The sequence below is a fragment of the Aotus nancymaae genome, unplaced genomic scaffold (genome assembly GCF_030222135.1).
Source record: "Aotus nancymaae isolate 86718 unplaced genomic scaffold, 86718_ANA_hifiasm-v0.15.2.pri h1tg000016l, whole genome shotgun sequence".
Lineage (NCBI taxonomy): Eukaryota > Metazoa > Chordata > Mammalia > Primates > Aotidae > Aotus > Aotus nancymaae.
In genome coordinates this window covers 70,977,045-71,000,247 of record NW_026988428.1, presented here as the reverse complement: position 1 = coordinate 71,000,247, position 23,203 = coordinate 70,977,045, and the positions used below count along the sequence as shown (strand labels likewise).

Genomic DNA, 23,203 nt, shown 5'->3' with positions numbered 1-23,203 from the left:
AGGAGATACGAAACCTTTGAAGGGTTTTAAGCAGAGAAGTCACGTGGTCAAATCTAGGCTTTGTAAAGAGCTCTTTGGTCGCTGTATCCATGGAAAGGCAAGACAATTTTGTGCTATCAAAGTAGTCTTCTCTTGCTGAGGACATAGTTTCTTGGTCAGTTTCACTGTTAAGGCTGATCTAAAACGTCCTTCTACGTTTTCTCCAAACCTTGTGTGTCTTCACATTCACTCTGTACCTCAGCTTTGCCAGTGTCTCCCGTGAGCCCCTCACACCAAACCAGGGTCCACCCTGCCAGACCTTTAGCTCTTAGCCTGGTTTGTCTTTTCCATCCCAAAGTAAAATTAAGTACCACCTCTTTAAAACTATTATATTTTAATTCCTCCAGCTTTAAGCAGCCTGGCCTATTCTCAACCCACATAGCATTTTGGCTAGGGGAGAAGTCTAGCTCTTTCCGCCCACAAGGCTCTGTGTGTATGTATGTGTGTATTATACTAGTAACTTGGCATGTTTTACAAACCTTGCTTTTTGTGTTACCTCTTGTATATCAGAATGTTGTTTTCTGACTGTCATGCCATTCGCAGCCTTAGTAACAGGGCAATGGTGCGATGAAGAAAAGAAAGCAGGCCGGGTGCGGTGGCTCATGACTGTAATCTCAGCACTTTGGGAGGCCGAGGCAAATGGGTCACCTGAGGTCAGGAGATTAGGACCAGCCTGGCCAACCTGGTGAAACCTGTCTCTACTAAAAATACAAAAATTAGCTGGGCGGGGTGGTGCACACCTGTAATCCCAGCCACTTGGGAGGCTGAGGCAGGAGAATCGCTTGAACCTGGGAGGCAGAAGTTGCAGTGAGCTGAGATCATGCCGCTGCATTCCAGCCTGGCCAATGGAGTAAAACTGTCTCCAAAAAGAAAAGAAAAGAAAGCAGAGGAGGCGTTATGCTCTAGTGACAGAGAGGACCTGTGTTTGGGAAAAAATAGAATGATCTGGATTCCAAGCTAGGGTCAACCATTCAATTGCTGTATGAACAATTACTTAATTTTAGTTTCCTATTTTCAAAGTGAGAATAATAATGACATAGACCACAAATTTTAGTAAAGATTAAATGAGAAAAATAGATGTAAAACACTTAGTTCAGTGCACTAGAAGGGGCTCAATCAACGTTGATTAATACTAGCTATTGTCACTGGTCGTCAATCAAGAGACATTTGTAACTGCCGGGTAAAACAATGCTGGGCACAAAAGGGCTCTCAGAGAAAGCAGAAAAGGTAAGTTTGAACCTTCGGGAACCGTTTGATCTACTAGAGAAGTAAGAAGTATATACTTCACCTGAAAAACAGCCCAAGGCAGCATATGTGGGGCAGGGAGGTGCAGAGCAGATACGTGGATTCATAAAAGCCAAAGAGGTCTCAGGGAATGAGATTTTCATGGGTGAGGCCCATCACGCACAGTTTTATGGAGGGAGTGAATCTTGAGCATGAACTGGAAAGTAGCTTAAGATTCGGGCTGCAGCAGAGCAGAGGAGAATGCGTCCTTGGAAAGAGGATCAGAATGAGGTTTTGGGGGAAAAGTAGGGTTTGTTCTACTAGGAGTGGAAGGAGATTGGAAAAGAAGACCTGGTATTGGGAAAGTCAGGAAAACAATAAGAGGTAAGATGAAGCCAAGTTGGAGACAAGGAACTGGGAACCACTATAAGTTTTCAAGTAGGAGAATATTATGATGTAAAATTAGTATTTTAGAGAAAACTGGTATTGTATCTATGTGCAGTTGTGAGTGAGACCACGAAGAACTACTCTGGCTTTTAGATGTCAGGAGGATGAGTACTCACTTGGAAATTGGGAAGGATATGAGTGAACCTGATGTACATTTTAGGAGGTATTTGTCTATTGTTCTGAGGTCCATAAACAGTCTTCCTCTGCAGTAGGATAAATGAGTGGCCAAAGGGAGAGAAGGCACAGGACTCCAGCTAGCAACTCCTCTCCTCCTCCGCCTGCCCCTGCCCCTGTCCCATGGAAATCATCCAGTCCGAGGCCCACCCTTCGACAGCAATGCAACCAGGAGTTCACAAAGGGAAGCATTTCCTTTCCAAAGACTGTTAAGATGGTCTACCCTGTTACGCCAGGAATGTTAACAAAATTGCAAATGTATTCTTATTTTTTCTTTTTTTTTTTTTGAGTCAGAGTCTCACTTTGTCACACAGGCTAGAGTGCAGTGGCGCAATCTTGGCTCACTGCAACCTCCACCTCCCGGATTCAAGCAATTCTCCTGCCTCAGCCTCCCAAGTAGCTGGGATTACAGGCGCCCACCACCATGCCCAGCTAACTTTTGTATTTTTAGTAGAGACGAGGTTTCACTATGTTGGCTAGGCTGGTCTTGAACTCCTGACCTCAGGTGATCCGCCTGCCTTGGCCTCCCAAAGTGCTAGGATTACAGGCATGAGCCACCACACCCAGACTGTTTTCTCTCTTCTTCTTCTTTTTTTTTTTTTTTTTGAGACAGGGTCTCAATTTGTCACCCACGCTGAAGTGCAGTAGCACAATCACGACTCACTACAGCCTCGAACTCCTCGGCTCAAGCAATCCTCGGGCCTCAGCCTCCCATGCACCACCATGCTCGGTTAACTTTTTAAATTTTCTGTAGAGACAGGGTCTCGCTGTGTTGCCTAGGCTGGTCTTGAACTCCTGGACTCAAGCAAGCTTCCCACCTTGGCCTCTCAAAGTGCTAGGATTACAGATGTGAGCCCCTGCACCTGGCCCCAAGTGTATTTTTAAATCACACATTCAATAGCTCCCCACTGGGTGACTAAGTAAGAGTGCTTTTCTTTTCTTTCAGTCAACAAATATTTTTCTAGCACCTCCCACATACCCTTGTGTACTATCCTATCCACTGGGGAGAAAATGGTAAATAAGACCATTCCCAGAGCATAGGAGGGAAAGAAACAAAGCCACAACAGATGAGCATGCCACACTCTTCCATGTCACATTAAAGGCTGCGGCAAAAGCATGTGAGAAATTGGAAGTAAAATAACGGCAGTAGGGACCTTCTCTGGGAGGGATGATCAGGGAAGGCCTCTTGGAAGGTATGACCTCAATGACAAAGGAACTCAGCAACCTTGAAGAGGTGCCCACGTAGGCTCATGGCTATATCTGCATAGGTTTCTAGATGTGAGGCTGCCTGTCTGGGGAGAGGGGCAGGGGCAGGAGGTGGCTACATTTCCCGAAGGAGTCCGGAGATGCTGGAGTTCTGGGCACTGGGAAGTCAGTCCTAGGCTTCAGTGGGACTGTGTGAATGGCTGAGGACCTGGAATCACCCCTCGTCTGTCTGTGGGGCAGGGATTTCTTTTCAGGCACTGCTCTGAAGTATGGTAGAAAGCACAGACATGCTTGGGGGCTCAGCTCTACCTGTCCCGGGCCCTCTTTTAGGTCTCAACTCTAGGTCTGATGTGGCCCCTTAAAAGAATGAAAATGGGTGACTAGCAGAAAAAGGAAGGTCCTAGCAGAAAAAGGAAGAGATCCTGGAGTTCCTGTCTTCAAACACGCGCCTCTTTGGTTGTGATGGTGAAGTGAGGCAGTGCGGTCTCTTGGATGTGCCCTAGAGGGGGTCTTGGAGGTATAGCAGGGTTACACCCCTTCCCAGCATCCTGCCTACACAGTGGTTTTGGGGGCACAGATATTTCAGAAAGTAGTCTTCCCAAGAAACCTGCACAAGTGTACTGCCACCCCTTCCCATACTTGATTCTGGTCCCCCCTTTATTTTTCTCATAGTATTCACTGGACCCAATGTATTATGTATTTGTTTGTTTGCTGCCATATTTCTGGCACTTAGAGCAGCAACTCGCACATACTAGGCACCCCGTGCATAATTCATTTGATTCATGAATGTATTGAATGGCTGAATGGCTGAATGAAGAGGAGGAGCAGAGCAGATATCTGACCAGCTCATTCTGGCTTGTGGAAGGATCCTGATTGGGAATTTTGCATCTTTCCCTCCCCACAGCCTTCCAGTCATTACTAAAGAATAGAGACATTGATTCCCACATTCTTTTTTTTTTAATGGGGTCTTGCTCTGTCACCCAGACTGGAGTGCAGTAGTGCGATCTCAGCTCACTGCAACCTCCACCTCATGGGTTCAAGTGATTCTCCTGCCTCAGCCTCCCAAGTAGCTGGGATTACAGGTGTGCGCCTCCACATCTGGGTAATTTTTGTGTTTTTTTATTACAGACGGGCTTTCACCATGTTGGCCAAGCTGGTCTCGAACTCCTGACCACAGATAATCTGTCCACCTCAGCCTCCCAAAGAGCCCCACATTCTTAACTACTGTGTCTGGTGTGTTTGAATTGGCATTTGCGTCTTAGGAAGGGGAAACTTTTTAGATCTCTGGGGAAGTCTGTAGTTATTGCAAAGACCTTTCCCTGCCTGCTGGGCATTTACCAGATCTTTCTTCCTACACAACAGAGAGCCTCCCCTGGTTCAATCCTGCTATAAATCTCAATAGTGACCCAAAAATGGGGTCCCGATGTGACCTGCTCATTAACACAAAACCATCAGCCCGCATACAGCTTCCTACCTCCCCAGCTGGGTTGAGGCAAGAAGTTTCCATTCTGCTCATGCTGATGAAACCAGTCGCCAGCATTTACCTTTTAAGGGGTCCTTTCTCCTCCCACCCCAGCCCACCCCAGCACAAGAATGTAGGAGAGGGCAAACAGCTGCCTGGCTTCAGTTCTGTGGCCACTCAAGGATTGGCTCGCATCTGTCCACCAGGATAGAGAGCGTCCTGAGGGGGTTGGTGTGTGTGTGTATGTGTGCGAGCGTGCACCCACGTGTGTATGGGGGAATTCAATTTCACATACCACACATCTGGAAGTCAGAGAAAGAAGCCACTGCACATGTTAGAGCCATTTTTGGGGGCAATTTTAAAAACACATTTTTAATGGGCTGCGAGTCTGGTGGAAAGCTGAGGGCAGGGGTGGGGGTCGAGGGGTGGAGTGGAAACAGCTGCGGGAGTGATTCCTGCCTCCATATATGTTTATTAGGCACTGAGGGTGGGATTAGCAGCTCCTGGGAATTCTGGCCCTAGTTGCCGTGTCAGCCTGTCCTTGAGGCAGTCAAAGCCACAGTGACCACCAGCAGGGACCAACGCCTGTCTTTGGCTCAGAAAACAATGTAGCCTGGGCTGCAACTAGGACCTGCAGGGCCAGAGAGATTTCACTGGAGCCTGATGGAAGGGTGACAGAGGTGAGAGGCACTAGTGTGAGGGACAAGTGTCACAGGTGGGGAAGAAGAACTCTGCTACCTGGCGGTGGAAATGTGTGAGGATCAAAGTCCCTTGGGAGAGTAGGTGTTGCAGGCTGCAGGGTGGTGTGTTGGGCACGGGCTGGGCAGGAGGCTGCGGGGCGCAGGGAGAAGGCTGGAGAAGCTGGAGGGCCTGGGGCAGCCCTAGCTTTGCAATCCCGGGAAGGACTGGTAGGTGGAGTTAAGGATATTTGGACAAGGAAACGCTTTGAAGCTTTTCTCTCGTCCTCCCTACCCGGGACCTGGTCCCCTCCCATCCATAAAACCATTAGCTCCTGGTGCCAGCCCTATCTCTGCTCCATCTCTCTTGGTTCCAGTCGGTGCATTCACATACCTCCCGCCCTGGGGGACAAGGAGGATTTATGGGGGTAGAGGGGAGGAGGAGGGGCATCCTTCAGAGGAGGGGAGGTCTGAGGAGAGTCGGGTGCGGGAGCTGTTAGTCCCTGGCTGGAGGCCGGCTCATTTCCGAGCTGGCTCTGCATGACAAAAGGGAAAGAGCAAGTTTCTTCTTTGATCTGTCCCCTGCCGGCCCCACACACCTGCCTGTTGGTGCCCCCGCACCAGCTGAGACTTCGGAAAGGAAAACCCAAAGGGGGTGGGGGAAAGGCTGTGTCCCAGCTCTCCTGGACCCTGCTCGGGCCACCTCCCTCTCCTGGTGTTCCCAGCACAAAAATACTTCCTGGGCTGATGACCCGAAGCACCTGCCGCCCCCTCCCGGAAAGCCTGGGGACGCCGATGCGCGAGAGTGGCGCAGTGAGCCGGGGCGCGCGGGGCTGCGCGCATCAGGTCCGGGGCCTCAGGGGCCCCGGGGAGGTCGCTGGAGGTGCGGGTCACTCCCAGATGGAGGCCCGGGAGGACTGCGGGGGAGCCGCAGGGGGCGTGTGTCTGTAGGCGCAGGCTTGCTCTGGGGTCCAGCAGCACGGATCTGCCGTGGGTCTGAGGGGCTGGGGACCGGGGTTCTTGGGGATGGATAGAGGCACAGACTGAGTTAGAGCAGGCAGGAGGCCAAGAGGTGGGAGACTTGGGAGCTACCAGGGAAGGGCTGTGGCTTCTGGAAGATGCGTCCTCAGGCATTTGATGCCAGAACTGCCGCCTGGCGCTGGCAGTGTCCCTGGCTCAGCTGCTGGGCAAGGTGCTCAGTGCCGCCCTCGAGGGCCACGGTGCCAGGAGGGGCAGGGGCCGCCTGGGGAGGCACCACCTCAGCCACCAAAGCTTTCTGGGCCGGCGGTTCGCGGTGTGACTTTTACATTTCTCGAAGAAGGTGCCTTGAGAAAGTGAAAAGTCCTTGATCTGTAAACAAGGGTTGGGGCTCGGAAAACTTGCTGAGGGTGAGAAGGGTACAGATGGAGAGGGGACACTCCTCTTTGGGCGCAGGTAAATTCAATTCACCAACATTTTTTAATTTCACAGAGGAGAGCCTGATGGTCAGAGGAGTAAGTCTCTGGGCTGGAGTGAGAGGCAGGGAGGGGCTGGACTGGGTAGGATGGGCCTCATTTCTGTGGATGTTCTGCAGCACGGGCAGGTGTGCTTTGCCACAGCCAGAGTGGCCTCCCGGATACCTAACGGAGGAACGGCGCAAGCTCTGCCCTTGAAATGATTTGTTTTCATTTCTCTTTCTGGTTTCTCAGCTCATTATTTCTTTGGGAATTAGGTCCTGCGCAGGGTTCTCACAGTTTGGGGTAAGAGACAGAAGCCCTAGGGTGGGAAGATGAGCGGCGGGAGGTGGAGGCTGGAAAGAGGCTGAGCTTCTTTGTGGGGAGTGAGCAGCGTGTAAGCATCAGCGCACTTTTCTCCACCTCACCCCTGGCTCCTGGTCTGCCCTTATCCGCTGAGTTTCCACACCGACTCTCCCTTCATTTTTGTTTTCTCCAGGGAGCCCTACTCTGGAAGCTGTCAGTCCCAGGGCACTGGGGAGGGCTGAGGCCGACCATGCCCAGCCTGCTGCTGCTGTTCACGGCTGCTCTGCTGTCCAGCTGGCTTCAGCTTCTGACAGAAGCCAACTCCTGGTGGTGAGTAAGAAGGGCTGAGGTCCTGCCTGCACAGCCTGAGGGCTCCTTCAGCGACCGAGATGAGAAGGAAGGGCACCGTGTGTCACCACTATGCCTTGATTCCTAGGAATACTAAGGGCCTCTTTTATCCCAGGAAAACTAAGAACGCTCTGTGTCTCTCTCAAGAACGCTTACCTTTGTAAGGGTTCCCTGAGGTTAAAGGACCCATTCATTTGGTTTTCTTTCTCTAATCCTGTCCACATTCCCTTTTCCTTGGACCTTCCCTCATGCCCATGAATTGTTAGAAATTGCTCTTGGGTCAACAAGAATATCAGTACTTGGTGGTTTTTTGTTCCCTGGTTTTGTGTGTTTTGCTGGTAGGAGATAGAATTCCTCTTTTCTAAGTCTGAAGAGCAGATGAGGGGTTCACAGCACCATGGGTGGCTTTCTTCTTGTGTTTTAAAGGCTGTTGTCATTGCCAAGCTGACATGGAAATGACACGCGATCACCACCTATTTTGCATGGTCTCTGCCACTGGCATTTTTACTCAGATGGCAAATCTGCAGCCTTCTCATCTAACACTCTATGTGACTGGTAGTTGAGAGCAAAAGGCAGAGCCTCTGAACTGGTGAAGAGTGGATGAGGGGATGCTCGAAGCGAGACATGGCAGTGAAAACGTGGAGAATAGATTGTGATGTATGGAAAGCGATTGGATTTTAAAGGCACGAGGGAGCTCCACGGGAAGGAATTGATGCTTTCCATGGTGTATCGTGCACTTGGGCTGCCCTGAACTAGTCACTCCCACTCCTTGAATGAGGCCTGTGCTCTCCCATTAAGGTTTGGCTCTTTTTGCTCTCTACCTAAAATGAAGAGCTGCCCCCGACCCCTTGTCTTCTTATCTGCCTGCTCCCCGATTCTTAAGAGTCAGTTCAAACTCTGGCCATCTCCTTATAAAGGCTTCTCTTCAGCTGTAAGAGCTATTTTCCTATCTGATCACAGCAGATCAGGAAGCTCGAGTCTGTCTGAGGCATTTGGCAATCTCGCATGCCTCAGTTTCCTTCATTTGTCCTTTGAAGGCCAGCACTCTGATTTACTAATTTTTCTTTCCAACGCCTTGTACACAGGGAAGCATTCAATGAATGTGTTGAATGAATGACTTCATGCTGCACACAGGTGTATGCTCACTCCTGGGCCTGTTTTCCCCTGTCTGGATTGCTGTTGTAGGTCATTAGCTATGAACCCGGTGCAGAGACCTGAGATGTTTATCATCGGTGCCCAGCCTGTGTGCAGCCAGCTTCCTGGGCTCTCCCCTGGCCAGAGGAAGCTGTGCCAATTGTACCAGGAGCACATGGCCTACATAGGGGAGGGAGCCAAGACGGGCATCAAGGAATGCCAGCACCAGTTCCGGCAGCGGCGGTGGAACTGCAGCACAGTGGACAACGCGTCTGTCTTTGGGAGAGTCATGCAGATAGGTAAGAGGGCTGGGCTAAGGAACTGCACTCATCTTGTCTGGGAGCAATTAAGCTCCCTCAGGACTGGCACAGGGAGAGCCCAGATGGAGCCTAATGGGGTTCTCTCTAGGCTTGGCAGCAGTGTGCACCGAGAGAGGCACTCGAGGCAGCGGGCTCTGGGAGACTGCAGTAACCACAGCTTGGCGTTCCCTAGTCCTCTGCCTTCCAGCTTCACCTGGGGCAGGCTGCTTGGGACTCGACCTGAGAGGGGGCAGAATATCTGAGTTGATTTAGAGTGGATTAGGAGGCCCGCCCACTGCCACGGCCTTTGTCTCTCAGTGCAAAGAAGAGCCTTGGGTAGAGAACAAGAAATTACAGCCCTGAGTGTCTGTAGGATTTTTGCCTCTTCCACTTGAACCTTCCAAAGAGGGATAGAAATATCGGGCCAAACTGGTGATAGCTGTCACTACCCTAACCCCATCCAGTCCCAGCTTCTTCATTTGAAAGGGACGTGTGAACGTGGGGGAAGGGGTCAGACGAAAGACAAAGATAGAGGGAGAGGGCCAAGTCTTCCTGGATTCCTGTCCCTTCCCCTCTCCCACTGCTGGCCGAGGATTCCTGGGCTACCCAATTGCTTAGCTGGAGGTGTGATGTGAGGTCTAATTGTTTTACGTCCTTTTGAAATGCAATCCTCCCCTCTCTGGCGAGAAATTGAGAAATCCGGCCCTATTCTACTGGGTCTTATCCCCAGGGCCATAAAAGGGAAGTGTTAGAACGCTGTGTTCCTCCACCCTAACATTCTCCCAGAACGCCTCCCTTGAAAAGGTTACCTGAGGCTGGAGTCACCCCAGAGAGGGATTTTAGCCTGGCAGGGGAGTTGGGGAGGTGGAGATTTCCTGCTCCTCTCTTAGGGAGAATACTTGGAAGGCTCCTTCCCCCTCCCACTTATTCCAGACCTCTTTCCCTACCCTCTCTGTCCCATATTGAGAAGTAGGGCCCAAGGCAGTGGCTCACGCCTGTAATTCCAGCACCTTGGGAGGCTGAGGCAGGAGGATTCCTTGAGACCAGGAGTTCAAGAACAGCCTGGGCAACATAGTGAGACCCCTGTCTCTATAAAAATTTTTTTTAAAGAGGGAGAGGGAATTAAAGATGGGGAAAGTACATGTTGAAACTTGCTGCTCTCTTGCTTCCTTCAGCAGTAACTCAGGATATATAAAAGGAAGGTCCTGGTGTTCCTGGGACAGTCTTACGGGGCTGCTTTCCCAAAAGAGTGGACTTGGGGGTTTAGTGTGATTCACACACAGTTTCTTGATTCTTCTCAAATCCACTTGGTATTTGCCTCTTCTCCCTGGCGAAAGCCTTGGCAGTACTCCCTGCCCTGTGTTTTGGGCAAGGAAACTAGGACAGCCTCGGTGCAGTGTTCTCTAGTCTCTTGAGTGGAGTTCATGTTTACTGGGGACCTAATGTAGGCCTGCTATTAGCTAGATCCTTTTCATGTGTGTTTCATGTGCATAAAAGCCTCAGAGTGAGGCTGTACTTTAGGAAAGAAAGGGGTTGGCAGGAAAAGACACCACGCTGGGTTCAGGGGTGCCCTGGGTGCCCAGAGAAAGCACGCCCTGTTGAAGAGAGCCCATCTCTCTGTGCCCTATTCTGTTACAAAATGGAACCCTTCTGTTTGCCTCATCTTCCTCCTTCCTTTTTATAGCTTCCCTGAAGGCTCATGCTACCTAGGAAGCTGTCCTCCCTTCCTCCCCACTGAGCCCAGAGTAGCTCCTGGTGAGTCCTTGCCCTATATTGAGAATGACTTTCTAAGGCTTCCTTTCGCCTTTGAAGCCGTAGCAAAAGTCAGTCACCAGAGGGCGGCAGAGCCCCTCGGAGGAGCCTCCAAGTCGCCCAGCCTCTGCCTAGGAAGCTTGGAGGCACCTCGGGCTCCTGTGGGAGAGAGAGGGCATGAAATTGCTCTGCTGTCTCCCCTAGGGGAAAGGTGCGTGTCCCTCTAGTAGCTCCATGGCTGCTTTTTTTTAGCCATTTATCCTTAAGATGGTTACAGTTTCAACTCTGAACTGTCGCATATATAGATAAACCACCATATTGCATATCCATTCCGAAGCTCCGAATTATCCCTTTCTTGCCGAGGGTAGCAACAGTAGAGGGTACTCACTGGGCTTACCCAAGGGCCCAAAGGCTGCTCCATGAAGGCAGAGCTACCCACACCCAGCTTCTGATGGAGACCCAACTGAAAGAGACAGGCGGTGCAGCGGAGGACAAATTGGGACCCCAGAGAGTAAGGATAGGTTAGAACCATCAGAGTGCATCACGTCTGGTGTGTTAGTTCAACTGCAGGTACCTCGTTTTAGAAGGCAATTCTGAGAGGGCTGATTCAACTCTGAAAAATATGTTTGCTAAAGAATGACAGAAATAAATCAGACATATGTAGGGTGGAAAAGTGAAAATGTAAAAGGCGTATTAGTTGTTTTCAAACACTGAAGAGCTGTCAAATGGGAAAGGGATTATAGCACAGTGCAACCGCAGCAGGCAGAAATCACAGGAGGCATGTTTCAGCTTAATACAAGAAGGAGCATTCTGGTGATTAGAGTCATTACAAAAAGATGGAATGGGTTGTCTTGAAAGTCCAGCCCGCTTCTCTGAGGAACTCTGCAGAAGGAAAGCTCCCGGTGGATATGGAGGATAGCTCGAGGCTGAAGCTCGGGAGGCTCCCTCCTGTTCCAGGATGCTATGTCAGGCAGTTGAGGCTGCATTTTCAGGAGATGAGTTCCTCCAAGTGGGGCCCAGACCCTCCTGCCTAAGAGCCTCTTTGGCCATCTTACCATCCCCAGTGCTCCTTGTCACATTCTGAGCCCCCTAGACCAGGTCTTATTGGCTGAATCGTGAGTGTAACTTCCTGCCACCATTTCTGTTTTTCTTGGGCTGTTCTTATTTCACAACTGACCAAAAGCCAGCCACTGGTTAACAGAGAAAAGCAAACTCACTCAGCATGGTCTGCTTGTAAACTTCACTGTGTCATGCCCAGATAATCAAGAAGTAGGGCAAAGGGGGAGATTTTTCTAGGCCTATTGATTGATTTCAGACTGCTTCACCCTCTACCTTCCAAGACGGGACTGTGGGACTCTACCTGGTTTAATCTCTGAGATCAGGATTGAATCTGTCTCCTGCCAAGAATCGCTCCCTTCTGTCCATTTCTAAGTCCCTATGAATATCATTTATTATTTCTTATAACAGCTTTATTGAGATATGTAATTCACATACCATGAAATTCACCATTTTAAAGTGCACACTTCAGTGGCTTTTAGCACAGTCACAGGTTGCACAACTGTCACTATTATCTAATTCCATAACATTGTCACACTCCACAGAGAAACTGCATACCCGTGAGCTGCCCAACTCTCCATACCCCAACCCGCAATGCTAGGCAACCACTGTTCTTTCTGTCTCTGTGGATTTGCCTCTACTGGGCATTTCTTATGAATGGGATTATATAATACGTGACCTTTGGCGACTGGGTCCTTTTACTTAGCATAATGATTTAAAGGTTCATCTGTGTTATAGTCTATATATATATATTTTTTTGAGGCAGGGTCTCACTCTGTTGCCCAGGCTGGAGTACAGTGGTGAAATAATAGCTCATTGCAGCCTCCAACTCTTGGGCTTAAGCAATTCTTCCACCTCAGCCTCCTGAGTAGCTAGGACTACACGCATATGCCACCATATCAGCTAATTTTTTTTTTTGAGATGGAGTTTCACTCTTGTTGCCCAGGCTCGAGTGCAATGGTGCGATCTCAGTTCACTGTAACCTATGCTTCCTGGGTTCAAATGATTCTCCTGTCTCAGCCTCCCAAGTATCTGGGATTACAGGAGCCCGCCACCATGCCTGGCTAGTTTTTATATTTTTAGTAGAGACAGGTTTCACCATGTTGACCAGGCTGGTCTTGAACTCCTGACCTCAGGTGATCTGTCCGCCTCAGCCTCCCAAAATGCTAGGATTACAGGCATGAACCACCGTGCCTGGCCTAATTTTTTTTTTTTAAATGCTTTTTTAGAGATGGGGTACTGCTGTGTTGCCAGGCTGTTCTGAAACTCCTGACTTCAAGTGATCCTCCTGCTTTGGCCTCCCAAATTTCTGGGATTACAAGTGTGAGTCACCATGCCCAGTCACTTTTTATGGCTGAATAATATTCCATTGCATGGATAATACCACATTTTGGTTACCCATTTACCCATTGATGGACAGTTTGATTGTGTCCATTTTTTGTCTATTATGAATAACGCTCCCAGAAGCATTCATGTGTAAGTTTCTATGCGGACATGTGTTTTCCACTGCTCTTGGGTATAAAGGCATACATCTGAGATAGCGCAGGTTTGGTTCCAGTATACTGCAATAAAGTGAATAATGCAATAAAGTGAATGTTTTGGTTTTCCAGCACATGTAATAGTTATGTTCACACTATCCTATAGTCTATTAAGTATGTAACAGCATTCCATCTTTTAAAAAGATACATATCTTAATTTAAAATACTTTATTGCTAAAAAATGCTGACACAGAAACACAAAGTAGGTACGTGCTGTTGGAAAAGTAGCAGTGATGGGTGTGTAGCAGGATTGCCACAAACCTTCAGTCTGTAAAAATAACACAACACGTGCACAGCACAAGAAAGCTGAGCACAGCAAATACGAGGAGCTTTGCCTATGTTCTTAGGAGTAGACTTGCTGGGTCTTATGGGGACTCTACGTTTAACCTTTTGACTGTTAGCCTTAGACTCCCAGGCTGTTTTCCAAAGCAGGAGCACCGCTTACCCTTCCCACCGACAGTATGGGAGGGTTCTGGTTTTTCTGTATTCTCTCCAACTTGTTACTGGATGTCTTTTTGATGCTAGCCATCCTAGTGGATGTGATTTGGGCTTACATTTCCCTGATAGCTGAGTATTGTGAAACAGACGTTTTATTGGGATAGAACATACATTATATGAATTTTTAGGTAGTTTGCCACAGCAGTAAAGGGGAACATAGTTGGGGTTTCCTACTGGAAAATGATCTGGGTATTTGGAGGGACCGTGATGAGTGCCTGGAATTGTCGGTGCTGTAGATGTGATTCCCAGTGCTCCTGAGTTAGGAGGCAGTGTGGATCCCTATGGAAGAGAGAGAGAGACAGCTTGGATTTTTTGAAGACTGTAATTCTGGTTTGCTTTTGACTCCTGGCCTCTGCCACTATCTGGCTAGATAATGGCAGCAATACAGACAGACAGATGTGTAGCTCAGAGAGTGGTGAGAAGTGGCATCTATGCGGCAGACGTTCCTGCTAGGATACAACGTCCTGTCATTGATCCCACGATTTCTTCCTCAGCCTCATTCAGTTGGACTCGCACTTCCGTGTGTCTCCAAATGCCCATTCTCCCCTCCGCTGAGGTCTCCCTCCCAGGAATCTACTGGTCAGGCAGGCTCTTCTGCAGTGGGTATTAGTGTAGGCCGAGGCCGAGGGACTTGTTTTATTCTGTGTGGTTTCAGAGGGCTGAGCTAGGGCCAAGAGGCGGAAGTAAAACTGAGCCGATTTCAGCCCATTATAAGGACGTTTTCAAGCATTCGAGCTCTGGGAAGTGAAAAGTGCTCCTCCTGATCTCCTGCCCCAGGAGTGTCGGCGGACGCTGTGGTGTGCAGGTCAGTCGGGGGCGATGGGGAGCAGGACAGGTCTCCGGGAGAGGAGCGTGCACCCCCTTACTGCCCCTGCCTCCTCTTGCAGGTAGCCGAGAGACCGCCTTCACCTACGCGGTGAGCGCCGCGGGCGTAGTCAACGCTATCAGCCGGGCCTGCCGCGAGGGCGAGCTCTCGACCTGTGGCTGCAGCAGGACGGCGCGGCCCAAGGACCTGCCCCGGGACTGGCTGTGGGGCGGCTGTGGGGACAATGTAGAGTACGGCTACCGCTTTGCCAAGGAGTTCGTCGACGCCCGGGAGCGAGAGAAGAACTTTGCTAAGGGATCGGAGGAGCAGGGCCGCGTGCTCATGAACCTGCAGAACAACGAGGCGGGTCGCAGGGTAAGCTGGGCCTCCTCGGCCTCCCCAGCCTCCCCGGCACTGCAGACCCGCGGGGCTGCTCCCCGGCCTCCCCGGCCTCCCCGGCCTCCCCAGCCTCCCCGGCACTGCAGACCCGCGGGGCTGCTCCCTGGCCCTGCCATCAGCTGTGGCCTGGCCATGAGGGAAGCAGGCTAGTCTGACCATGAAGATTCTGCCCTACAATTGCAAATTTAGATGTCCACATTATTGAACAAATCCTTTTCAAAATGCCCCACTTCCCAATGGGCACACGTGCTTTTTTTTTTTTTACACTTTATTTATTATTCCACAGTCCCTAGAGGGCTTAGCTGCAATGTTGGGATCCGAATTCCAGACACAGGATTAAAGCAGAGCTCTTGTCTTGGCCACCCCTGCTTTGCCACTTGAACAGATAAGGCCATTGGATGTTTACGCTATTAGATCTTATCTGGAGTTTATGGTGTGTTAAAGGCTCAAGTAAAACCAGAGTCGACTTTTAAGAACTGCTATCACAGAAACCCAGTCATCCAGAAACCCAGTCAAAAAACACGTTCAATTACTAATGACAAACACCCTTCTGTGCTAGGAGTTCTTAAACCTAAGTAGAAGTGTGAGAAGACAGCCGTCTGTTTAAGGCTCAAGCAGCCTCCCCAGTCTCGTGTAAGATGTGACCACTTTTTCAGCCTCAGTTTCAGTAGGGATGGCAATACAGTTTGAGGGGAGCTTGATTCATTGTACTTGCAGAGCACACCTGGGCAGCAGCGTCACGGTCCCTAGGTGGTGTGCTGGAGAGCGTGGCCCCTCTCTGCCTGCATCTGGTTCCACAGATCTGGCCTCCTCTTTTCTTTGCTACCCACCCCCATCATGGCTGCCTCTGCCACACAAGACTGGATGACCTGCCTGCAGGAAGCTCTGCCTTTTGCTGCTTCTGCATAGCCAGTGTCGACAGGGACCGAGGGCAGCATGGGTGTGCACTGGGTTTCCCTTGAGAAAGGGCTGAGGTCTGAGAGCTGGGTGGTGAGAGGCTCTTTCTCCTGGAAAAAGACCTCTTGGGAAACAGCAAGGACTTCTTTCTCTGAGTGTTGTCCCCACTGGGGTCTATGTCAAGTCAGCTTGCTCTAGGTCACAGGTGAGGTATTGTAACAAAGATGAACTCACTAAAAAATGAGAATGGCGGCCAGTGTGGTGGCTCACGCCTGTAATCCCAGCACTTTGGGAGGCTGAGGCGGGAGGATCACCTGAGGTCAGGAGTTCAAGACCAGGCTGGCCAACATGGTGAAACCCCGTCTCTACAAAAATACAAAAATTAGCCAGGCGTGGTGGTGCATGCCTATAATCCCCAATACTTGGGAGGCTGAGGCAAGAGAATAGCTTGAACCTGGGAGGTGAAGGTTGCAGTGAGCTGAGATTGCGCCATTGCACTCCAGCCTGGCCAACAGAGCGAGACTTTGTCTCAAAAAAAAAGTGAACTCATGTATTGGAGCACATATCAAAGAAATGGGATAGGAAGTGTCTTTGGTCTGAAAGGGGATTTTGTAGTATCGGCTGGGTAGAATGTGGTGCACCTGTGTGCATAGCATCATCGGGCATGGGACATCAGGTAGGGACCAGGGTGGGTTATTTGCACAGGGTCTTTCTTACACTTCCTCTAGCCGGAGGCTACTTTTGTTTCACAGAAAAGTGTGTGTGTAATGTGGTGTCAGTCTGTGGTGACGTGAGGAGTTCTGGTAGTTGCTAATCTCTATGGGCTAACCCCGGGCAGAGAGACTGGAGCCGTCTCAGGTGACTTCTGCTCAGGCTGGGTGTGGAGCCACCCAGTCCTCTCAGGCATCCTGTCTCCCAGTCCGTTTGCCCACGCCTTTGGGTGTCTGAGCCCGATGAGCAGAGACGTCAGTGAAGGGGTTAAGATCCACACTTGATCTCTGGAATGCCCGAAGTGGATCCAGTTGTTGAGGTCCTGGTTGGAACACTGCCCGCCCCAGTCCCCACTGTTAGTTGTCTCTCTCCCACCTGAACTTCGCTCGGGCGTTCATGCTCTCCGCGGGTATTCCCTGCTCTACCTTTGCCTTGGCAGGTTGGCGGTAGGTTCCTGTGGGCAGGGATCGCCCTCTCTACCTCTTTGTTTTAACCCTCCGTGTACCGTATTGGGTGAGGTACATGCATATGCAGACAGGAGCCCTCGGGAGAGGTCAGATTCACGGAGGCGCTTGTGGCTCTGCTGAGCCGTGTTGTGGTGTCCGCAGGTGCCTTTGACCAGGCAGGTGACACCCACTCTTCCCCTTTCCCCTGCTGCTGGGTCCATCTCACTTTATTGCCCTTAATTGTTCATTTGCTTGTCCAGGCTCTTATCTGACAGCCTTCCCTCCCATTGGACTTGTTCCTGGCTTGCACACCTTCCCTGTCTCCCTCCTAGCCCCTTCCTCCAGGCCCCACACCTCTCCTCTTCCTTAACTCCTTATCTCTCTCTTTGCCTGTATCTGCTCCAGGCTGGGAATTCCTGGCCCTCTCTTTTTTTTTTTTTGTATTTTTAGTAGAGATGGGGTTTCACTGTGTTAGCCAGGATGGTCTCGATCTCCTGACCTCGTGATCTGCCCACCTCAGCCTCCCAAAGTGCTCCTGACCCCTGCCCTCTCTATTTTTTAATCCCCTCTCCAAGGAACAGGCCTCAGTCATCAGTCACCGTCTGAGGCCGGAGGTATTCACTGCCTCCTCACACCTACGTACAAGGTTCTCCAACAAGGACTGAGTGGTGGCTGGGATGGAAAATAGACAAGCATTTTAAAACCAGATTAAAAAGAAAAAAGGATTATCCAGGATCCGATGTCTTGACACAGAGTAAATCTTAGGCTACTTTGCCAGAAGTTTCTCTTGGCCCCCAAGAGCCTCTAGAAGCTTCTTCTTAGACAGTAATGGCAACACCAGTGGTTGACGTTGTTTTGCCACTCAAGGGTTTCGAAGCATTTTCCAGATAAAAGCCTGGTGCCTAATCCTGTAACATTCCCGTCTGTCAGTAGGCTTGGGACACCATTAGATAGAAGTGGAAGAGGAGCTTAGAGGGGGCTTTTCCAGGGACAGATCGTGGAACCAGAACATTTTTTAAAGCATTTTTTCTTTCTTTTTGAGTTAGCAGTCTGGGCCGAAAATTGGCATTTCCCCCATCACCTACAAAAGGAGCTTATATATATTATCAATAGTAACGTGTGAAAAAAGATACAGATATTCCTATCTCTACAATGTCTTTGAATTAGGGGAAGTATGGGGGGTTGTGTTTAAATGTGAGAGCACTGGCGTGCTTCCTCTCGGATTTGTTTTCCTGAAATTCTGGTCCTTGGAGTCTTTGCTTCCACTTTCCTTCCCCAGCGCAGCCTGAGTGTTTGCCCTGCAAGAGATGCTTATCCGGTGCCCCAGTGCTAAGTGGCAAGGTACACAGTTTTCAACCCTTAATGTTTCCTCCTTTCAGCAGTGCCAGATGCCTGCCATCCCTCTCTAAACCAAGGACCATTTCCAGAGGAATGTCAGGCTGCAGCTCAGACCCAGGGCATTTGGGCCAGAAGGGTAATTGCAGGTCCCGTCTTTGAAGTGTCTGTCGGAATGGGGTGTCAATTCCTTTATGTCTTGGGCCTGGAGCTGCCTGGCCAAGTGCTGGTGCTTTTAACCTTGGGAAGAGCCTTCCTTCCTCCTCTGCTCTAAGCCACCTTTAAGCCCCGAGATTGGAGTGGATAAGTGCTTGTTATTCTGACTCCCTTCTGGGTGGCCTTGGAGGTTAGTGAGCCTCTCTAGAGCTTCAGTTTCTCCACCATAAAATAGTGGGAATAATTCTATACCAGAAAGAACTCAGGAAGACTTTTGACAACAGTCATAAGCCCAGATGATGGCTGTGCTGTCTCTTGCACCTGCAGTGGTCTCTGCTTAGCTCTGAATAAAGACACAATCCAGGGGCTCTTGAAAAGAAATCTAAGAGAAACCCTTGAAAAATGAGTCCTGACTCAGTTGGTGACAATAGCCGTGCATAAGAAAACGTTCTGCAGCCGGCTTGCGTTTTCTTCCTGCCATCTGCACGTCTGGGCCTGCCGCCAGATTTGGTTGCCATGGTGCATGAGTCTGCTGCCACTGAAAAGCACTCTGTAAGCAGCTTTCTGGTCTGCTCCTGCTTTGACATTCTGATTTGGGATAACAACCCAAGTTCCAGTCTACTCCACGTTGTGGCGGTCCTGTGACTTCTGGGGTAGACCTGTTTGGGTGAACTGCTCCTGCCGGCAGGCCCAGCCTCTTACCATTCCCTTCACCTGGCCTCACTTTCTTACTCCACTTCTCCCAAGGGAGGACCTGGGGGCTGCTAGGGAGGAAGAAAGTGGTCTTGCTTACAAATGGGATGGCTACGGCAAGACCGCTGATGACTCTTATGGAGTTAGTGACTGCATGGTAACGTGGGCAAAGGGGCCATTTAATTCTCAGGGTATTTGACAGGATCAGGGAGAGTTCTGAGCTAATCAGGGCTATGCCAGTGATTTCTGTGATACAATTGGATTCTTTTTTCTGACTTGTGCTCCTATTTATGCAAAAGCTGGACACATGTTGTTTTGTTTTGTCTTGCTTTGTTTCTAGTGATGGAGTCTTGCTCTCTTGCCCAGGCTGGAGTGCAGTGGCATGATCATAGCTTGCTGCATCCTCAAATTCCTGGGCTCAAGTGATCCTCCTTCCTCAGCCTCCCCAGTAACTGGGACTACAGGCACCCGCTATAGTGCCTGGCTACACTTTGTTGGCTATTATTTATTTGTTTGAGACTTTGATCAAGATGGAGATACCTTTGTTTTCTGATCGTGAAAACGACGCACTGATTGTAACAGGTTTTGAGGAATGAGAAACCGATAAAGTAGAAAGTGAAAGTGCCTCAGTGCCATCCTCCCGGCTGATAGGGACAAGTTGCCTTGCCTCCCCAGGGTTCTTTTCTGTGGTGCCCCTTTTATGCTTTCCCACTGAGCACCGAGGATCCTGGAAAGCTCTTTGCATGCATTTGAAAAGCTGTCTCTCCCCTACCCTACCTGCCCCGTCTCTGTATAAGGCCTGTGGCTACCCCAGCCACCCTCTGGGCCTCTTCCGCCAGATCCTCCTTCTTACCCACTTCTTTCTCCTCCCCTAGGCTGTGTATAAGATGGCAGATGTAGCCTGCAAATGCCACGGCGTCTCGGGGTCCTGCAGCCTCAAGACCTGCTGGCTGCAGCTGGCCGAGTTCCGCAAGGTGGGGGACCGGCTGAAGGAGAAGTACGACAGCGCGGCCGCCATGCGCATCACCCGCAAGGGCCGGCTGGAGCTGGTCAACAGCCGCTTCACCCAGCCCACTCCAGAGGACCTTGTGTACGTGGACCCCAGCCCTGACTACTGCCTTCGCAACGAGAGCACGGGCTCCCTGGGCACGCAGGGCCGCCTTTGCAACAAGACCTCAGAGGGCATGGACGGCTGTGAGCTCATGTGCTGCGGCCGAGGCTACAACCAGTTCAAGAGCGTGCAGGTGGAGCGCTGCCACTGCAAGTTCCACTGGTGCTGCTTCGTCAAGTGCAAGAAGTGCGCTGAGATCGTGGACCAGTACATCTGTAAATAGCCCTGGGGGCCTGCTCCCGGCCCCGCCCACACTCTGCCTCACAAAGGTCTATGTTATAAAAATTTATATAAATCTATTTTATATTTGTGTAAATAAATGGATGGATGCTAAATAATGGAAAGATGCAAACAGAAAGGAAAGCTTATTTAAGAGACGCTGGAGGTCTTTGAGGAGTGGGCTTTGCTGGTTCTCTCCTCCTGGGGGGTGAGAGGCGGGGCTTTTTCTCTGGCGAGGACTCTCAGGATGTAGGGACTTGGAAATATTTACTGTCTGTCCACTGTGGCCTGGAGGAGGGAGGTTGTGGTTGGATGGAGGAGATGATCTTGTCTGGAAGTCTGGAGTCTTTGTTGGTTAGATGACCGCCCATGACCCTGGCCACTAGGCCAAGAGGCCCTGTGAAGGTGGCGGGGACTCAGCTTCAACCCCGATGTCTTCAGGGTCTTGCCTGGAATGTCGATTGGTTGCAGAAGAGGCCCGGTGCTCTCTTACTCTTCATTCACGTTCATATGTGCAGTATCTACAGTTACAGGAATGGCTCCTTCCCTAAAATGAGGAGAAGTCCAATATCATCTCTGGCCCAGTGACCACCAAGAGATCTGCACATCCCAGACTTCGGGCCTGCCTTCCAGTGTGACTTCTTCACCTTGCACGGTTGACTAGCTGCTGCCACAAGTCCCCCGCCTGAGGAGGAAAGGGGGCCATTTGACCTGACGTGTCAGGAAAGCCCTGAACTGAATGTTTGTGCCTGGGCTGCAGAAGCCTGGGGGCATGACCGGGCTGCATGGACACTGTGCTGTCCTCCCCCCGGCGAGGGGAAGCTTAAGCTGCCACTGTCACTCGTCCACCCGAGGGAGGCCTGGCAACCCCAGGCCGCGGCAACGGGTCAGGCTGGCGGCCGGCGCACTCATCATCTCTGCCCCAGGTGTACAGTTTCTCTCTGACATTAAATGCCCTTCACGGAGGTTTCGCTCCCTTTCCTTATTTGGACCCGTGCTGATCTTTCATGAGTCTCCTTTTATTTTTTATTTGATCTTTAGAGCTCTGCAGTGTGGAAGAGGGTAAGGAAATTGTGACTCCTTAGACTGTATAGTCTGGTGATTAGGGAGAGGGACAGAAGAATGTTATGAGAATTAAATAAGGTGATGCATTTAGGCATTCACCCCAAGGGCTAGCACACAGTTAAACACTCCAGAAGTGGTAGCTGTTAATATTACTACTATGAACAAGGGAATTCAGAGGTTTTTTTTTTTTTTTTGAGACGGAGTTTTGCTTTTGTTGCCCAGGCTGGAGTGCAATGGTGCGATCTCAGCTCACTGCAACCTCCACCTCCCAGGTTCAAGTGATTCTCCTGCCTCAGCCTCTTGACTAGCTGGGATTACAGGCATGTGCCACCATGCCAGGCTTATTTTGTATTTTTAGTAGAGACAGGGTTTCTCCATGTTGGTCAGGCTGGTCTTGAACTCTCAACCTCAGGTGATCTGCCTGCCTCAGCCTCCCAAAGTGCTGGTATTACAGGTGTGAGCCATGGCCAAGGAAATTCAGAGATTTAAGTTGAAACCTCACATTTACCTCCCTTTCCCTTCTCCCATTTGATAGCCTACCAAGCAAACACTGGCTTGTTCCCTGGCCCCTGGTAAAGCCTGGGCAATGGGGATGCCCTTTGCTGTCTCCTCTGCATTGCTCTCTGTAGTTTTGGACTTCAGTATCTGGGGCCTGGAGAGTAAGGCTTGGGGTTTCAGGAAGGGAGATATTCTTATCCTAAAAAGGGAGGAAGGAGTGATTGAGACAGAGACGCTGAGCTCTACAGTGACCAGCCTGCAGGTTAAGTGGTAATTACAGAAAGACATCAGTTTTATTCTAGAGAACTTTACTTCTGGAGAAATAATAAAATTAATGAGTTAACTTGGTTATAATGAGAAAACGATATTGCAAAACTGTTTAAAAGAGATTCTGCCTGAGGACATTTATGGCCATACATCCTACTGGTCTCTTTAGTACCTAACAGAGAGTGTTCTGACCCAACCAAGAACCTCAGACCTAGAGTTATTTTTCCAGCAGCTAACTCACGCTGTTACTCAGATTCCTTTGGTTGACACTTTCAAAGTGACATTTCATTTTCACGAAAGAAAGTGATTGAAGTTATGGCCAGGTGTAGCGGCTCATGACTGTAATCCCAGCACTTTGCGAGGCTGAGGTGGGTGGATCACTGGAGGTCAGGAGTTTGAGACCGGCCTGGCCATCTCTACTAAAAATACAAAAGTTAGCTAGACGTGGTGGTGCATGCCTGTAATCCCAGCTACTTGGGAGGCTGCAGCAGGAGAATTGTTTAAACCTGGGAGAGAGACAGAAGTTGCAGTGAGCAGAGATCATGCCACTGCACTCCAGCCTGGGCAACAGAGTGAGACCCTGTCTCGAAGAAAAAAAAAAAGATTGAAGTTAATTGGTCTACAAAAGATGAACACCACATCCTTGCCTTCATTGGTTAACATTTAACCGTTTTAACCGCCTTTAACCATAACTATCCAGCTGCACAGATCAACCATGAAAATAGGGTTTTGAAGCACTGGCTAACTTGACGTTTCCCCACATCAGTGCTAGAGGTTGGGGGAATTACTTTGTATCCGGTGCTCAAACTGTTGAAGAGCTGAAATCTAATCTATCAGAAGCCCCCAGAAATTAGCTGAGAATGATTGCCCACAACCCCTAAAAATCACTTCCATGTTCACGGAGGGAGATGGATAATCCTTATCAGAGTGAGGTTTTCCTGCAGAGTCACGGCAAGTGGTGGAGTAAACCAATTTTCTTTCTGACGTGGAAGCAAGTTGTGTTCAAAT

General features: G+C 50.0%; 1 protein-coding gene across 3 annotated transcripts; it reads left to right on the top strand.

Moving 5' to 3' along the window:
- The first annotated feature begins 5,100 nt into the window (after positions 1-5,100).
- Positions 5,101-21,330, top strand: WNT5B (Wnt family member 5B). 3 transcript variants are annotated; one of them, XM_012476339.2, is made up of 5 exons: positions 5,101-5,232; positions 7,162-7,298; positions 8,502-8,749; positions 14,481-14,773; positions 19,911-21,330. In XM_012476339.2, exons 2-5 carry the CDS (start codon positions 7,219-7,221, stop codon positions 20,367-20,369), a joined length of 1,080 nt encoding a protein of 359 aa, XP_012331762.1. In that variant the 5' UTR covers positions 5,101-5,232; positions 7,162-7,218; the 3' UTR covers positions 20,370-21,330. The 3 variants fall into 3 exon arrangements, with proteins under 3 accessions (XP_012331762.1, XP_012331764.1, XP_012331763.1); XM_012476341.2 differs by lacking the exon at positions 5,101-5,232 and adding an exon at positions 6,035-6,075 and having other exon boundaries at positions 19,911-21,329; XM_012476340.2 differs by lacking the exon at positions 5,101-5,232 and adding an exon at positions 7,009-7,059 and having other exon boundaries at positions 19,911-21,329.
- Positions 21,331-23,203: the final 1,873 nt, after the last annotated feature.